At 45.3% G+C, this 16,355-nt stretch overlaps 1 protein-coding gene and 1 long non-coding RNA gene across 2 annotated transcripts; one reads left to right on the top strand and one right to left on the bottom strand.

Annotated features, from left to right (window-relative positions):
- Nucleotides 1-187: 187 nt before the first annotated feature.
- Nucleotides 188-15,665, top strand: ago1 (argonaute RISC component 1). Its single transcript, XM_029128080.3, has 19 exons — nucleotides 188-674; nucleotides 4,034-4,220; nucleotides 6,085-6,205; nucleotides 6,612-6,793; nucleotides 7,418-7,554; nucleotides 7,848-7,982; nucleotides 8,200-8,287; nucleotides 8,490-8,637; nucleotides 8,765-8,884; nucleotides 8,976-9,098; nucleotides 9,182-9,315; nucleotides 9,431-9,615; nucleotides 9,725-9,884; nucleotides 10,144-10,234; nucleotides 11,865-12,059; nucleotides 12,158-12,292; nucleotides 12,370-12,471; nucleotides 12,570-12,769; nucleotides 13,003-15,665. The coding sequence occupies exons 1-19, from the start codon at nucleotides 650-652 to the stop codon at nucleotides 13,109-13,111; spliced, it is 2,577 nt and encodes an 858-aa protein (XP_028983913.1). The 5' UTR covers nucleotides 188-649; the 3' UTR covers nucleotides 13,112-15,665.
- Nucleotides 4,937-15,891, bottom strand: LOC114842511 (uncharacterized). The gene is made up of 3 exons (XR_003783441.3): nucleotides 15,750-15,891; nucleotides 12,669-12,746; nucleotides 4,937-6,802 (listed from the first exon to the last, which is right to left on the bottom strand). It is a non-coding gene; the product is annotated as an uncharacterized LOC114842511 (long non-coding RNA).
- Between the last annotated feature and the right edge of the window lie 464 nt (nucleotides 15,892-16,355).

Raw genomic sequence — 16,355 nt, 5'->3', positions numbered from 1 at the left:
GAACACATACCTGTATATCCTGTCACCATATATATTTCTTGGTATTTAATTCAGAATAATGCAACATAAATTTGTGGTTAAATAAAACTCTTCCTCATGTAAAAATGCCATCTGCTGTTGGCGCGTCTGTGGTGCAGTTCCTTCTTCGGCCTCTGGGGTGTGACAGTAAGTTCATAAACAGTCCATTTGCACTTTTTAATGGCAAAGAAGAAGTTTCAGATTTTGGGGGGTGAGGGGCTGGCCTTTTTTGTTCCGCTGGAGAATCCTGCTTGAACGGAGAGCAGGAGCACAACAGACCGACACGAAACCACAGCGCCACGGACAATCGGCTGAACCGCGGCGCCGCCAGAGACCACGCCGGCCCGGGAAGGACGGGCGCCGAGGAGGAAGGCTTCGCGCTCCCGCTCTGCACAAACTAGCTCCAGGGTCAACGGGCAGGCAGCTGGCAGCTATCGCCGTAACTAACTCCTCTGCGGGTCTGGGGGGTTCTGGTAGGGGCAGGGGCCGGGGGGTATAACGAGAGGGGAGAAGACTCCACGCCGAGAGGAGGGGGCTGGAAGTCTGAGACGCTTCCAGCCTGAAGGGGCCGGCGGTTTGGCCACAGCGCCCCGGACTAGCTTGCCTTTACCCGCGCGGCTAAGTGAATGGGATGGAGCCGGGACCGTCTGGCGCTGGTACGTGCACTTTTACTTTGGTGTTTTATTAACGCATTACCAATGCGGACGCACCGAGTCGTGGGTGCAGATATGCGCGGCAGCCGAGGACACGAGGCGCCGTTGCCCGGCCTTAGCATCACGGGGATGTTCACGGGGGCTTGGTGACAGCCCCGTCCGCGGCGTCGCAGCCTCTCCGGCGGGGAAGGTGGGAGTTGGACGCTGCCTTTGCACGCTCCACGGGCGACGCGTTGGACGAAAGTGTTGTTATTTATTCAGATTTATAGCCACAGGCGAGCCCCTTTGGAGCGCTGACAATATCCCCAGCCATGCGCGGGGGCAGGGAGGTCGTGGGAACCTCGGTGAGGAGGGACGAGGTGAAGCCCGCCTTCCAGCGGCAGCGGCGGCGGCAGTAGCAGCTGGCTGCGCCGCGCACGGCGGACCAGCCGCCCCCCCGCTCCCCGCTCCTCCACGGGGCTGTGGGTCCTCACGCTGCTCAGGTGGCCTTCTAACACCTGTGCCTCACATGCGCAGATTGGGGCCACAAGGCTCGCGCTCACATCTGCAGAGACGGATGAATTATTGATGTGGAACCAAAAATACTCGTCAGCGGTGATACCTGCACATCTGCTGTTTGGAAATGACACAAGCGGCTTTAAGCACGAGGAGCCTGCTGTATTTGACTCCAGCCTGCTTCACATTCAAGACCTGCAGCCTTATCAGTGTCTGTGTTGAGCAGGTGCAATGAAGCGTGGACTTTATGCCCTAGTCTGAGGTCCATGTATGGATGAGTTTGGTTACGCGTTTTTGTATAGAGATAATGATGTAAACTCTGACCCTTAGCAACTGTCTCTAAATCCCCTGAATGTCTCAAGGCCGGAGATTGGAATTATGTTGTCATTCCTGCTTCTGAACCCCGGGTTCAATTCAAAAGGCTTGTTTGGTTTGTCTGAAACAGGGGAAGAGCGCCGGTCCCCCCTCATCTCAATGCCTGCTTTTGTCTTTGAAGTGTTGTGATTCATTGTGTGGTGTTTTTCCAAGACTGAGCTGATTTCCATGTTTATCTTGTGGTCAACAGCCAATTATTTAAAGAGCGAACGAGATTGGCCACAGCAGTTGATACGGAATCGTCGGTTCCTTCTCAGTCACGCTCTGGGCCTGTTCTGATCTACGAGCTGCTGTCCACTGAAGCTCCATCTCTTGGAATTTTGAAGGCTCAGTTTTGATGTTTACGCCTTAATAATAATATATTTACATGCATTCAAATATATCTTGGAGCAAATGTTTCTGAAGTGAGAAAAGTTACCACTAGTCTGTTGATGAATCCAAGTTTCGATCAAAACCACTAAGCAGATGAAGCTATAAAGTGGTACTTTCCATGTAACTTGGCCTTGATGCTGGTTATGTCATTGTAAACACAGTTGGCTGTGAGCGTCTACACGTCGTGATGCAGCACCACCGCTCTTCTTTAAGTCTTACCGCCAGGGAAAGACTGCTATTGTCTTGGGATATGTGAGAACACTGGCTGCACTTCTCACCATCTGCCTTTTACTGGCACGAGGGCGACGGTTGTCATTGTGTGTGTTTGCGTGCGTTCGCATATCCACACAGACCCGTGCGTGCCGTTTTGTGCGTCATACGCGTGGCCAAAGCAAAGGCCGAGTTTGTGTTTATCGTGTTTGTCAGATGTGTTTTCAGTGAAGTGATACTACGCATTCACATGCACTAAGAGCATCTTTCTATGTGTTCTGCGTAACGATGCTCGTGTTGTTTGTTTGGCATTTGTGGTTGGTGGATGTGTTGAACCCAGGGTTTTCAATAGCAGCTGTCTAAAGTGAGGCTTTTCCAGTGTGGGACACCCAGACACCTTGGCCCGGTGTGGGAAACCACCCAGGACAGGATCAAAAAGGCCACAGTCTCTTCAGCGTGACCACAGTGGCACCCTGCCTTCCCTCATCTTCTCCAACAGCCCTACACACACAGGTCCCCTGATATCCATGACAATGCCGTGTTGCCGTGGTGTCTCCATGGTGAGGCTGGGAATGTAGAGGGGGGCCCCCTGTGAGTGTGTGTTGGCTGTAGCAGGGGCGCGCCCTCTGTTGTACACGTGTGTGTGTGTGTGTGTGTGTGTGTGTGTGTGTGTGTGTGTGTGTGTGTGTGTGTGTGTGTGTGTGTGTGTGTGTGTGTGTGTGAGAGAGACGGCGGAGCAGGGCAGCTGGGGTCTTTGTTGTGGTGGAGGAGGGCTGTTCTCTGGAGACCCAGAGGTTAAAGCACTGGGCCCCTTTCAGGCAGGAGTCACAGTGAACCTCACATATAGCACCCAGTTTAAGAACTCCTCTGTTACACTGACTCAGACTTCTCTTTTTGAATTTGAGGCTAGCCATAAACATCAATAGTTACTGATAAGCACATTTAGATTTAACAACCCAGTAACTTTAGAAGATACAAGCCAACACTCTCATAATTTAAACATAATTTTACTTTAAAAGTAAAATTATGTTTAAATTCCAAACATTTTTACCATTGCAAATGATTATGATTTCATTTCTTGTAGTAATTACAAATTATATTATATTCTTAAAGAATTAATAAATGGTTCTAAAGAAATATTGGATGCCATCATTTGTTATAGAAGTTAGTTCATCAGTCCAAGGAAACCATAGTATTCACTTCTTAACTTGGTGCTGCTGGAACCAGCAAATGTTTTATTGCTTCACAAAATACCATAACTATTCAGTCATTTGAGTTATACAGCAGAACAGTAATAGAGACTTGTTGTGTTAACTATAAAAATATTGTTGTAAACTAATACTGATGTGAGAAACAATCAGAATGGACATAAATCTGTGTAAATAGTTTGTATCGAGCTGTAAATTAACGTCTGTCGTTCTACGTTCTTGTAATTTGCACCTTTTCTCCACCGGGTTAAACACACTTTGTCATCCTCCCCCTCTCTCGCCTGTCCGTTCTCCTTTGACCTCATCTAGCTGTTCTCCTCCTCATTATTCTTCTCCAGGAACCCTTATCTTATTTCTACAACCTCTCTCCCTTTCACTGGACCTTTTAAATACACGGCTTAACTTTTTTTATTTTTTTCATTTTTTTACCTTCTTCCTGTCTTCCTCTTGACCCCAACAACCTCTCTACAACATCTAACTCATGTGCTGCCCCACTTCCTTCCAACCTTTTACCCATTCACCGCTTCCTTCCTACCTGTCCTCTGCTATTCAAACCACTTCCGTTGTCAACTCCATGCTTTTCCCACTTCTTTCTCTGTCCTTATTCTCACTTCACGTCCACTTCGCCCACTGTTGCCATCTTTGCTCCCAACCATATGTTACCTGTCTTTGCTGATGGCTGTTCTTTCTCTCTGTGTCCAGTGCCCATGGGGGTCTTCCCCCCACCCCTGCAGCAGGTGTTCCATGCCCCTCGCCGGCCAGGCATGGGTACCGTGGGCAAGCCCATCAAGCTGCTGGCCAATTACTTCGAGGTGGAGATCCCAAAGATGGATGTCTATCACTATGAGGTGGACATCAAGCCTGACAAGTGCCCTCGGCGGGTCAACAGGTAGTGTTTTGTACCCCTTGTCTGTTTATTATCATCCAGCAGCTGACTTGTCTGCTGTGCGAACAGATTAATTTATATAATGAAAGCTCAATTGTTATTTTTACTGTTGATTAACACGTTTTGTGGTTGTCGGTTGCAATCAGAGCTAAGCGCTTCAACTTGTGAGCATGTCTTGACTTGTTTTTGCATTAATAAACACTCCTGCAAAATATTAGATAATAAAGTTACACGCTATACATGATTGGCCTTAAAGGGAAAAGGCTTCAAAAGACCATGTGTGCACAATGAGAAATGAAGCATCAGGTTTATGATTATTAACCAGGAGGAAGTCGGCTCTTCCTGCAGTAGCTGTGCCTCATAGATGAACTGGACAGATGGTCAAGAGTGAGTCTAACTTCCTGACCCCTTCATCTTAGCTGGCGTTTGTGCTGCAGAATGTGCTGGGTTTCTGTGTGTGTGATGTGGGTTCATTCAAAAAGGTTCAAACCTGGATGAAGCCTGTGTTTTGGAAAGGGTTCTGAGCATATTCCTGGATGGAAAACTCCAGTGAGCAACAAAATAGGCGTCATGCAGTTTAAAATGTTATTAAATGTGAAATGAAGTAGATTTACTGCTTAAATGTAATTCAGATTGCTGCTATTACTTTTTATATTGGTATGTTCTACAGGTTCAGACAACCTCAGCTTCATTTTAAAAAAATAGTCTTGAAACCAGACTGTACTGGGCTGTTTTATTGTCTTTTCAGCTGCAAGGAAATCTAAATTGTTGTCATTTCTCACATTTATTCCTCTCTCAGTTCCTGCAATAAATTATCAACATGTACAAACAAGTGTGCAGTCCGCATTCTCCACTTAGGTCATGTTCTCTAGGGTGACTGAAGACCACAGCACAGCAAATATGCTTCATCACATTTGTTTCATGAGAATTCCTCATTTTAACAAGAGATAAGTGTCATTTCCACTTTTGCTCTCAGTTCCAGCTCTACGCCGAAATTGATGCTCTTAACCGCAGGATGACTGTTAACCAGGTCTAATTGACTATCATGTTCCACGGTCATCTTTGTTTGCACTTAGTGTTATGTGTCAGGCTAGGAGCAGGAAAATAATATGCACGTTCTCCTGTCTTTATAAACTGTTCTATAACCTTGATGGAAACTTTACCACTTCCTCGTTAGGGAGAGGCATCAGTTTGTATTTAGACGTAGCTCCGCCACGTGCTGCTGACACTTAAATTTATGCTCTGATACATTAATAAATGTTGAATTTGTCTTGTGTATTTGCTGAAGATGTATGAATACATATTGTGAACATGACAGGAATAACTAGAAAACCATCGTGTTTATGACTAAACCAAACTAGGTGCCCGCATGCTTTATTTTCCTGTGTTCAGTGTTGTGAACACAAATACTAGAAACACAGCTCTTCATTTAATGAAAATAAACTCGACAAGTCGGAGACTTTGCCCTTGTAGCCTTTTTCCCATACTTTTAGAGAGGACTGTTGGAGTTTCAGTCTCCCTCAGCCTTAAAATTCAAGACAAAGGGTCAAAGGCATGCAGAGGTCGAGGCCTTTAACCTTTTCTTTTACAAGGACTTCTCATCCCCCACACTTGTACGAAGGCCAAGGCACCGTGCACTGAAAGGTGGCCCCCTGTCCACACCCTATCTCTTTTTGTTCCTGCCTCTCCCCCCGTGATGATGAGGTATTGCATCCACCAGCTGTATCCTGCTTGATCGATATTCATCCTAAGTGATACGCCCCCTCTGCTAATCATATAGAGCATCTTATAGCTGACGAGTTTAGTTGGCAGAGATGAGTCCTTTTTGTTTCTCATATTTTGAGTTTTTGTGTCCCGCTTCATACAGGGAGGTGGTGGAGTACATGGTGCAACACTTCAAGCCCCAGCTTTTTGGTGACAGGAAGCCAGTGTATGATGGCAAGAAGAACATATACACGGTGCTAGCGCTTCCGATTGGGAGTGAGAAGGTACGAGTTGGTACTGTACTTAGTAGTGTAGTGGCCTGATGTGTTTCTTCCCAGATGTGTAGCAGCAACACAGACTGCACCAGTTATGATTAGTCCAGTCAGTTGCATTGCAGAGGTCCTACAGATCCTACCAGGACAATAAAAACAAAGCAGAACACATCTATAAGTGGTCAATATAGGCCACTTCTGCACATATGTCTGCACCAAGACTTGAGCTCTATGTTGTTACTTGTTATACACAGTAATGGTAATATTAGTACACCAGGTTAGTATTTAGTTAGGATAAGGCATAAATGACAAATAGGTTGTTTTTGGGGACTTGTCAAAAAAAGAATTAATTTGATATGTAAAATAATGTTTGAGTTTCCTCAGTAACAGCTTGTCTGTCTTTTGTGTGACGCTCCAGGTGGATTTCGAGGTAACCATTCCAGGTGAGGGAAAGGACCGAATATTTAAGGTGTCAATCCGTTGGCTGGCCAAGGTGTCGTGGCGCCTGCTGCAGGAGACTCTGGTCAGCGGCCGGCTGCAGGTCCCCCTCGACTCGGTCCAAGCCCTCGACGTGGCCATGCGCCACCTGGCCTCTATGAGGTACGTGTCCTAGGAACGTCAACGAGCACACGACACTTAGACACAGGTGGAATGCATTTGAAGCTATTCTACCACTTGTAAGGTTTTATAAGCAAGTTGTCATCTATAACAGAGGAATCTAGTGACTCATCTAAGGGAGTTACAAGCTTCCAAAGCTGATGGGAGAGACTGTAGGCCAAGTTTTTCACCTTATGGGAGTGTGAATACTTTCATAGCCTGTGTCTTGAAGGCAGAGTGGAAAACATGCTTTGCCAGGTTGCATTTCTTTAAGATTGTAACTGTGTATCTTACCAAGGTTATCTGGGTTGTTCCATTCAGTTACATTAGACCACCATTGCTTCAGGGATGCAAGTCGTTAAACAAAAGATACTTGCTAGTTGAGACCTGTGTGAACATTTACACTGAACAATGCTTAGCAATGGGAAACTGTAACCTGTCTGTCAGAACAGTAATATTCTCGTAAATATGGTTAAGCTATCTGTAAACCCAGATTTTTGTGTTTACCAGATTTGATTTATTCTAAAACCTCCTACATGAGACATCAACCTTCCTGGACATGAAGTCACACTGAGGTCATGCTCTGAATTCTGGGCATTCATCATTTTATTTGTTTCCTCCAATAAGGTACACTCCAGTGGGCCGTTCATTTTTCTCACCACCTGAAGGATACTACCACCCATTGGGTGGGGGGAGGGAGGTCTGGTTTGGCTTCCATCAGTCTGTACGGCCCGCTATGTGGAAGATGATGCTTAACATTGATGGTGAGTCAGTGGGGATGAGCTCAGCAGAGAATGTGTGGTCAGGCAGTGATCTCAGTGTTTTTCCTGACAGTGAATGACTGGGTGAGAACAGATGGATGAAAAAGCTGAAAAGTCCAATTTGAACATAACAAAAGGATTATTAATGTAATAACTACAAGCGACTGCAGCCCTTTGTATCATCTTTACTTATCTCACTGATAAACATCTGGGCATCCTTGCGATAGTATGTGAAGGTTTGAAGTTGCTCTTTTCTGACTTGTGTGAACTTATAACTGCTCTCTGTCTCCCTCTAGTGTCTGCCACTGCCTTTTACAAAGCCCAGCCTGTAATAGAGTTCATGTGTGAGGTGTTGGATATTCGCAACATTGACGAGCAGCCCAAGACTCTCACTGACTCGCAAAGGGTCCGCTTCACCAAGGAGATTAAAGGTTAGCAACTAGCGTGACGTGCAAGCATCATGAGGGACCCACTTTTACAGCTCCGTGTCTTTGTCTAAGTCATCACTCATCTTGCAATCAAAAGATTCTGTTTTCTTTTTATATTCCATGTTGTAATATCAAAATATACTATTTACTTAGCTGCTTATTATTCTGTCTGACTTTGTGTCTACATTGTTTTATTTTGCACCGTGTTTATTGTCGGCAGGTTTAAAGGTGGAAGTGACCCACTGTGGACAAATGAAAAGAAAATATCGCGTATGCAATGTAACCCGACGTCCTGCCAGCCACCAGACGTGAGTATTAAGATCACTCAGTTGGTGAAACCTTTTTGTGTTCACACAACACAGAATGACAAGTTAGTAAGTGAAATGTAATCAATAAATTATCTGACCATTAGACAAAACCCTGATTCAGACCTGGATTCAAATGGAAATGAAGTTTATTAAACTGTTTCATACAGAGGCTTGGGTAAATCATTCATGTTTCTCTTCCCAGGTTTCCTCTTCAGCTTGAAAGTGGGCAGACAGTAGAATGTACAGTGGCTCAGTACTTCAAGCAGAAGTACAACTTGCAGCTAAAATACCCCCACCTGCCCTGTCTACAGGTGGGGCAGGAGCAAAAGCATACCTACCTACCCCTGGAGGTGAGGATGGGTCAAGAAGGATGTTGCTGTGATACAATAACAAATCACGTGTTATGTTCTTATGTGAGCATTTTTACTGTAAATTATTCTGCACCTGCTGACACCCTTGTGTATTTACTCGTTCCAGGTGTGTAACATTGTAGCAGGTCAACGGTGCATTAAAAAACTGACGGATAATCAGACCTCAACTATGATTAAAGCCACGGCTCGATCTGCGCCTGACAGACAAGAGGAGATTAGCAGACTGGTGAGTTGTAGAGAGTGACTGGTGGATGGAGGCTACACAACTGGGTAGAAGTAATGAACACTGAAAATCACACAATTCCCACTCTCCACAGATGAAGAATGCAAATTTTAACCTCGACCCATACATCCAAGAGTTTGGGATCAAGGTGAAAGATGACATGGCTGAGGTGACGGGGAGGGTCCTCCCGGCCCCCATCCTGCAGTATGGAGGACGGGTAAAGCACGACTCATGTATTCAATGAGACCTTTGATTCTGACGTATCATTGAAACACTGTGGTATAATCCTCTCCTCCACAGAACCGTGCTATAGCGACCCCCAACCAGGGAGTGTGGGACATGAGAGGGAAGCAGTTTTATAATGGCATTGAAATCAAAGTGTGGGCGATTGCTTGCTTTGCGCCCCAGAAACAGTGCAGAGAAGAGGTGCTCAAGTAAGTACAGGAGTGCAGACAAGGCACACAGTTAATAGTACAGTCATTACGACATCTAGCTAGCATCATTAGCTTGCTTGGAGGAATTCTTTTCAAACTTCTGTCTTTCACTCAGGAACTTCACAGACCAGCTGCGTAAGATCTCAAAGGATGCTGGGATGCCCATTCAGGGACAGCCATGTTTCTGTAAATACGCCCAGGGGGCAGACAGTGTGGAGCCTATGTTCAGACACCTGAAGAACACATACTCTGGCCTGCAGCTCATCATTGTCATCCTACCCGGAAAAACTCCTGTGTATGGTAAGTTATTATTACACATGCTGATTTTGCTGAGTAATGATTGAACATTAAAAAGAATGTCTTCAAAATTGCCATTAACTGCACATCCTTTGTAAATTGCTCCCTTCAGCGGAGGTAAAGCGTGTGGGAGACACTCTGCTGGGCATGGCTACCCAGTGTGTTCAGGTGAAGAATGTGGTGAAGACGTCTCCTCAGACTCTCTCCAACCTCTGCCTCAAGATTAATGTGAAGCTCGGAGGCATCAACAACATCCTGGTGCCTCACCAACGGTTAGTTCGTTTGACTGCTGATGGACTAGTATAACTCTATGTAGCAGTCCTTCAATAAATATAAAAGTGTATGAAATGTGTTGATTTATAAAAATACCATCTAATAGTTAATATGCTGTTGCATTGCAGTTAAATGAATTGAAGGCTAGCTGGATACATTATCTTTACACATCTCAGCAATTCATCCCTTTAACGATAGTATTACTCAGCCCTGGATACCCATCATAAGCAATATCGCCTCCTCTGTTCATTCTCTCAGGTCAGCGGTGTTCCAGCAGCCGGTTATTTTCCTGGGAGCAGACGTCACGCATCCCCCTGCTGGTGACGGCAAGAAGCCCTCCATTACTGCTGTGAGTCTCTAAGGGAAGGCCTTCGTTAAACACCACAGGCTCAGGAAAAGGAAGGAAACGAGCTGCTACACACACACAAAGCCAGGCCACTAATACCTTATTAAACATCACTATTATTGTAGGAAGGCATGTCATTACCCCTGTGTTTCAGGAGAAAAATATGGCCATTGTGGGTCAAGAAAGGAGTGTTTTTATTTCAAGTTTAAGAAATCAGCACGTCAGCATAAATAGAAGACATTATCTGGCTACGGCTTCTGTTTGTGTTGGACACAGCTGCATGAAGTACAGCAGCTGTCGACAGGATTAAAAGTATCTGGTGAAAAGTTGTGTTTTTTAGTTGTGTGCATTTTATTAATGGCAGCCAAGAGGCAACATTAGGTTCTTTTTGGATCAGTTTAAAGCCATTAAAATGTTATAAAACATAGATTTTAAATTGAGTTAGGTGAAATAGAATAACAATGTAAAGTACATCCTCCAAAAAAAACCTAAATGATTTTTCCCACGGCAGCCCGCGGACACAGGCACTCCTTTTTATAAGTAAATCATAAAACAACATACGCATGTAAATTATGCAAATAACTTCAACATGTCAGAGATAAGCAAACGCAACCATTGCCTGGTGACACTGGTTGGTCCTGGTACACGCACGTGCTGATTCGAGAAAATCCCACAGCCACTAACAGAGTGTGTGAGGCAGAGCACAGTTCATCTCTGATGACATATGGCCATTTAAACACTAAAAAGTGTCTCTTTAAATATTGTCAGTTATTGACTAATGTCAGTCTGTTCTGTGTGACTGCCTGGTAATTAATCGAAGGGAAGAGAACAGGTTGTAATTATTTAACTTTATTAATCAATTACAATAAATCCACAACAGCCTGTGCCTTTGTAAGCCATTCATATCATGGATGATAACAAAGTCAGCTTTCTATATTCTGATTAAACTGATGGCAAATTAGAAACCTTTGCAATCGAGTAGATGTTTTGTTTCAGGGATAAAATAGTGAGAGCGAAGTTGGTGAGAGATGAAGCAAAGAAATGGCTCATCACTGAGTCACGTTCAAAAAGGAAATTACGTCAATTCTCAGCCGCCCTTGGCCTCGGCTCCACTGTGGTTGGCCGGGTTGTTGCCTAGCAACCATGACAAATGCTTGAGTCACAGAAAGGAGATGGGATCGGAGAGTCTCTGTCTCAGTCCTGCTGGCTGAGAAAATGGGTGAAAATGGTGATTGTAGTGCAGTGAAAGGGTTTGATGGAGAACAGATGAAAGGATTACGCTGACCCTCCAGCACTTTCATGTTGCTGGAAAATAGAGAAGTACAAGTACACACTTGCCTACTCTTAACTGAATACACAATTAGACTTTTAGTATATAAGTTAATTGTAGCTATTTATTATTTTTATATCTGCATATTTGTTTCTCATCTCTTGTTGTCCCTGAATTTCTGGTTTAATTTAGAGAACAGTGCTGTAACATGTACATGGCTTCTCAAATGTTTTTCTTCATCCATCTTTTTCTCTCTCTCAATGTTTTTTGCACTTCCCTAAGCACAATGGCATCCTTTTCAATACTATTAAAATGTTGGTGGGCAAACTTTGACTCTCCCTCATGCTCCCCTCCCTCTTCCAGGTGGTAGGCAGTATGGATGCTCATCCAAGCAGGTATTGTGCCACAGTGCGAGTCCAGAGGCCCAGACAGGAGATCATTGAAGACTTGTCTTATATGGTGCGTGAACTGCTGATTCAGTTCTACAAGTCGACCCGATTCAAGCCCACCAGGATCATTTTCTACAGAGACGGAGTTCCTGAGGGACAGTTGCCGCAGGTATGGAGTGAAGTGGGGTTCAAACTGAGTGGAATTATTTAAAGTTGTTAAAATGTACTTATTATAGAGTTCACTTTAATGCATTATCTTGTATTTAGATTCTCCACTATGAGCTCCTGGCCATCAGAGATGCGTGCATCAAACTGGAGAAGGATTATCAGCCGGGTATCACTTACATCGTGGTTCAGAAGCGCCACCACACGCGCCTCTTCTGTGCTGATAAGTCTGAAAGGGTGAGCCTTCTACTCAAACACAATTCAGTCTAAAAAAGCCACGTGTTTAACACATTCTAACGATCTTCTTTGTATAGATTGGGAAGAGTGGGAATATTCCTGCAGGAACCACAGTGGACACCAGCATCACTCATCCCTTTGAGTTTGACTTTTACCTGTGCAGCCATGCAGGCATACAGGTAGTAATCCCACAAACAACAGGCTTTTCTGCTGCTGGGTTTTTGTTTGCTTGCGTGTTTAATCTGCTTTTCATTGTCTTCTATTTGCCGGTCTCCAGGGTACCAGCCGCCCGTCTCACTACTACGTCCTTTGGGACGACAATCGCTTTACGGCTGACGAGTTGCAGATTCTAACCTACCAGTTGTGCCACACTTACGTGCGTTGTACCCGCTCGGTCTCCATCCCAGCTCCAGCATACTATGCCCGTCTCGTGGCCTTCCGCGCCCGCTACCATCTGGTGGACAAAGAACATGACAGGTTAGTGTCATCATGTTGTATTTTCACAGCTGGCTACTTCAGTTTTCCGGGATTTTTATGACCTACGGGAATGACACAAGTTTTACTGTGTCATTCCTGTGGCTCATAAAATTCTGCGAAAGGCTTTATAATTAATATTGGCCTACTTTCTCCTTTTATATATATTTTTTAGAAACATTGAGGACAAATTTTATTACTTGTATTAAATATATTAAATACGTGTTTCCCTACAGTGGTGAAGGCAGCCACGTGTCTGGTCAGAGCAACGGTCGGGACCCCCAGGCACTGGCCAAAGCTGTTCAGATTCACCATGACACCCTGAGGACCATGTACTTCGCCTGAGCTACATCAGTCTTCAGCACCATCGACCCTCCCACCTCAGCCCTACCTGGCAGACAGCCCAGCAGCACCACCTCATCCTCGTCCCTTGTTCCTAGTGACTGCCCGCTACATACTCCCCAGACTTTCCAGCCATTCACCTAACTGCAGGAGCATAAGGTCCCATCACCTGTAACACGCAGGCACACTCTACACCCTCATGCACTCAAAAGGTTATAATAATTATTATTATTATTATTAATATTATTGTTATTGTTATTGTCATTTTGTTGTTTTTATTTTACCAGGACTATTGCCAGCTCTTTTTATGTTGAATTTTTAAAACGTGGGTATTATTATGTATTGTATTGTACGCTACCTTCACACTCCTACATATGTAAGTATGCAATATGGATGGGAAGAAGTAGGCGATATAGAGAAAAAAAATCCTGAACACTTTTTAAACTGCCACCACGATGCTGCCTCTTTACCCATCCAAATGCCGGATGCCAGTGTTCCAGGCCCCTTTAGTGTGGGGATCCTCCAGAGGAGTGGTACTGAGCACGCACACTTACAGTACATGTATCATTTCAATGTTATCATGGACTACATTCATGTTTTTAATGTTTTTGAATAATGTTATTTTCTAAACAGCCTTGAAGAGTATGAGGTATGGTACATTAGCACTTAGTGTTAGCATGTAGGTGCCACCAGCCCTGCACGTAAGCGTTAGTACATGTGAGGCCAGCCTTCTGGTCTTTTACTAGCAGAAGCTGAAAGCGCAGGTGTAGCATATCATAGATGCAGGAGAGAGGTCCCGTCGCACTCTCTGCGCTGGATGGCCAGTCCCTTAGAGATTTAGCCATTAGTGGCAAGCTTAGCGTAACAATAGAGGGACCATTTGCATAGAGTGTATCAAATATACTTGCACCCCATGCACCTAAACCAGCATTATTAACCAGCCAAACATGATGCCAACCAATGGAAGAAAGGGGCACTTAACAGGAAGATAATCTTTTGTCTCTGTGCGCATTGCTCTTTTAGGATATACAGTACAAGGCACTTTTTTTTATTTTATTTTACTTATTTCTTGTCTGTCATGAGGCTTGACTCACAAACTACCTTGAAACCGTCACACCTACATTGTCATAGCTTTCAGAACAAAGCGGTAGCTAAGGCAATAGGCAAGGTCAACACTCCTCAGTAGATTTGAATACAGGCAAATGCAACCTGTGATCACTTAAGTGCTGCAAAGCTGAACTTGAATTCAGCACCTGACCTTGCCCCCGATCACTCTGCTGATCGGCATGTATCAAACGACGACTTCCAGCCACGCACTCCTCCGCGTACCCACACGCACACATCCTGCATCTGTTCCGCATTGACAGAATGCTCTTCCCTCTGCAGGCATTTACAACTCACAGCCTGGACAGCAGAAGCACACACCCTCTGTCTCTTTCTGAGCATGTAGAAACCAACCTCCTCAATTGCACTTGTCCCCTTGTTTCCCTCAAGGCCAAACTGTCACCCATTGCCTTTCCATCACTTTCTGTTTGTTAGTTTAACCTGCAGCACCCCCCCCGCTCTGATCCCCTAGCTCGTGTTAGCCGGTCCCCATTGGTGCTCTGTGTGCATGGGCGGCACAGATAGGGGATTGCTACATTGGATAGGGTGGGACAACTCTTGCTACTATTTAATATACCCTGCCTTTTACATCTAGTCACTTTCTGGATTAATGGAAAAAAATGCATGTGATTATTTTTTATGACAGGATATTCTGAGCCACCTTATTTTGGTTTTCTTAGAGGTAGGAGCCTTGCGCTCACCACTGCCTGTCAGTCGTTTTGCCTCCGTGTGTAATGGTTATAAAGACTGCTTTCTTTCCTTTGTCATTATGAATATGAATATTGTGACTAGTGTCAAAGAGTGTATCCTCAAGAGGGCACTGTGGAGACGGTCTCAAAATTCCACCTCAGTTGCCCTTTAAGCGCCTCAAATCTTGTCTGATGGTCAGGGCCCCTTCGAGATGGAGGGGATCAAAAGATTAGAGATCAGATAAGTTTGATTTTTAAATCATGTTTATGAAGTTACATAATCAAAATGCCTTTGTACACGGTTTTACTGATCCATCATTGTGTCCAAGGTGATTTGTATATATAAATATATAATATTAACCTGTTATGTATTTTGGCTCACCACTTGCCGGGCCTTTCACAGTTGGGGACAGTGTTCAAACCCTCGTTCTGTGCTTAAAAGTAAAAAAAAAAATAGCCTGGGGGCATTTCCCAGCGCCGCTGAAACCAGATGCAGTTCTTCACTCACTGAAGTCACAAAGCACCTTGCAAAGGGGAAATGCATCATGTGGACACAGGAGAGAGTCCGCTCCTCTCCTCACAGCCTCACTATCTGACGAAGCAATATTGAAGCCACTGATCAAGAACAGTCCTTGTCATAGCACTTCCCGATAGATTTGAATGAAAGGACATGGAAGCATACTATTTTGGCTCTGTATGTGATAGTATGGGAACTCTGTTGGGGAGGGTTATTTTTTAATGAAAATAAATTTGTTTTTTATTAACTGCGTGGCTTTTCGTTTTCACTCGCTTGAGGAGCCCGTCTATTATCCTTCTGTTTATTCTAAGGGCTGTGGACGTGGGCTCACCTTTAGGTGTGGGCGGAGATGATGGCGCTGACGTCCGCGGCCGCTGCGCCCGCCTCTTCCTGTCGGTGTCAGAAAAGCAACTTCACCATATTTAGCTGGCTCGCCGAAGCTCCGCAGAGTTGATCTGTCAACCGGACGGGAAAAATCTTGACGCGAGTCGGTGGACGCACGCCGGCGGTGACAGCGGGACTTGGACGGTGGGATCCGCGCTGCGTGGACCGGCGCCGCTGGGACGCGTCGTTCGGGAAACGGCGCCGCGACCGCGGCTGTTTCTGACGCCGCAAAAGTAGCCGTCGTCAGTTCCAAGTGTCCACCAGCCCCGCTAGCCAGTTAGCTAAGCAACTAGCGCAGAAGCCCCGACGGTCTCCGAGCCGTAGACGGGCATTTATGCCGTTTTGTTGCCGCCTGGCCCGGAGTGGGGACTCGTTTGGACTCGGTGACCCTGCGGCGATGATGTCCTGACAGCTCCTGCGCTCGCTCCCAGCCACTTTCCACAGCCTGGCTAGCGAGCTAGCCTGGCTAGCTAGCGGCTCGCTCGTGCCGTGGCGGTAGAAGCCCATTGGATACGCTGACCGTTGGCGAGCGGCGGTGTACGGGGACGCCAGG

This window comes from Betta splendens, chromosome 16, assembly GCF_900634795.4.
Source record: "Betta splendens chromosome 16, fBetSpl5.4, whole genome shotgun sequence".
In the NCBI taxonomy this organism is placed as follows: Eukaryota; Metazoa; Chordata; class Actinopteri; order Anabantiformes; family Osphronemidae; genus Betta; species Betta splendens.
The sequence above is the reverse complement of the archived record's forward strand: the minus strand, read 5'-3'. Positions and strand labels throughout refer to the sequence as shown.

Bases quoted from the DNA above. Each gene is read 5' to 3' on its own strand.
- ago1 (XM_029128080.3), top strand. From the start codon at position 650: ATGGAGCCGGGACCGTCTGGCGCTG. The intron at 8,638-8,764 runs GTGAGGATGGGT...TACTCGTTCCAG, and splicing joins ATACCTACCTACCCCTGGAG to GTGTGTAACATTGTAGCAGG. The intron at 9,316-9,430 runs GTAAGTACAGGA...TCTTTCACTCAG, and splicing joins TGCAGAGAAGAGGTGCTCAA to GAACTTCACAGACCAGCTGC.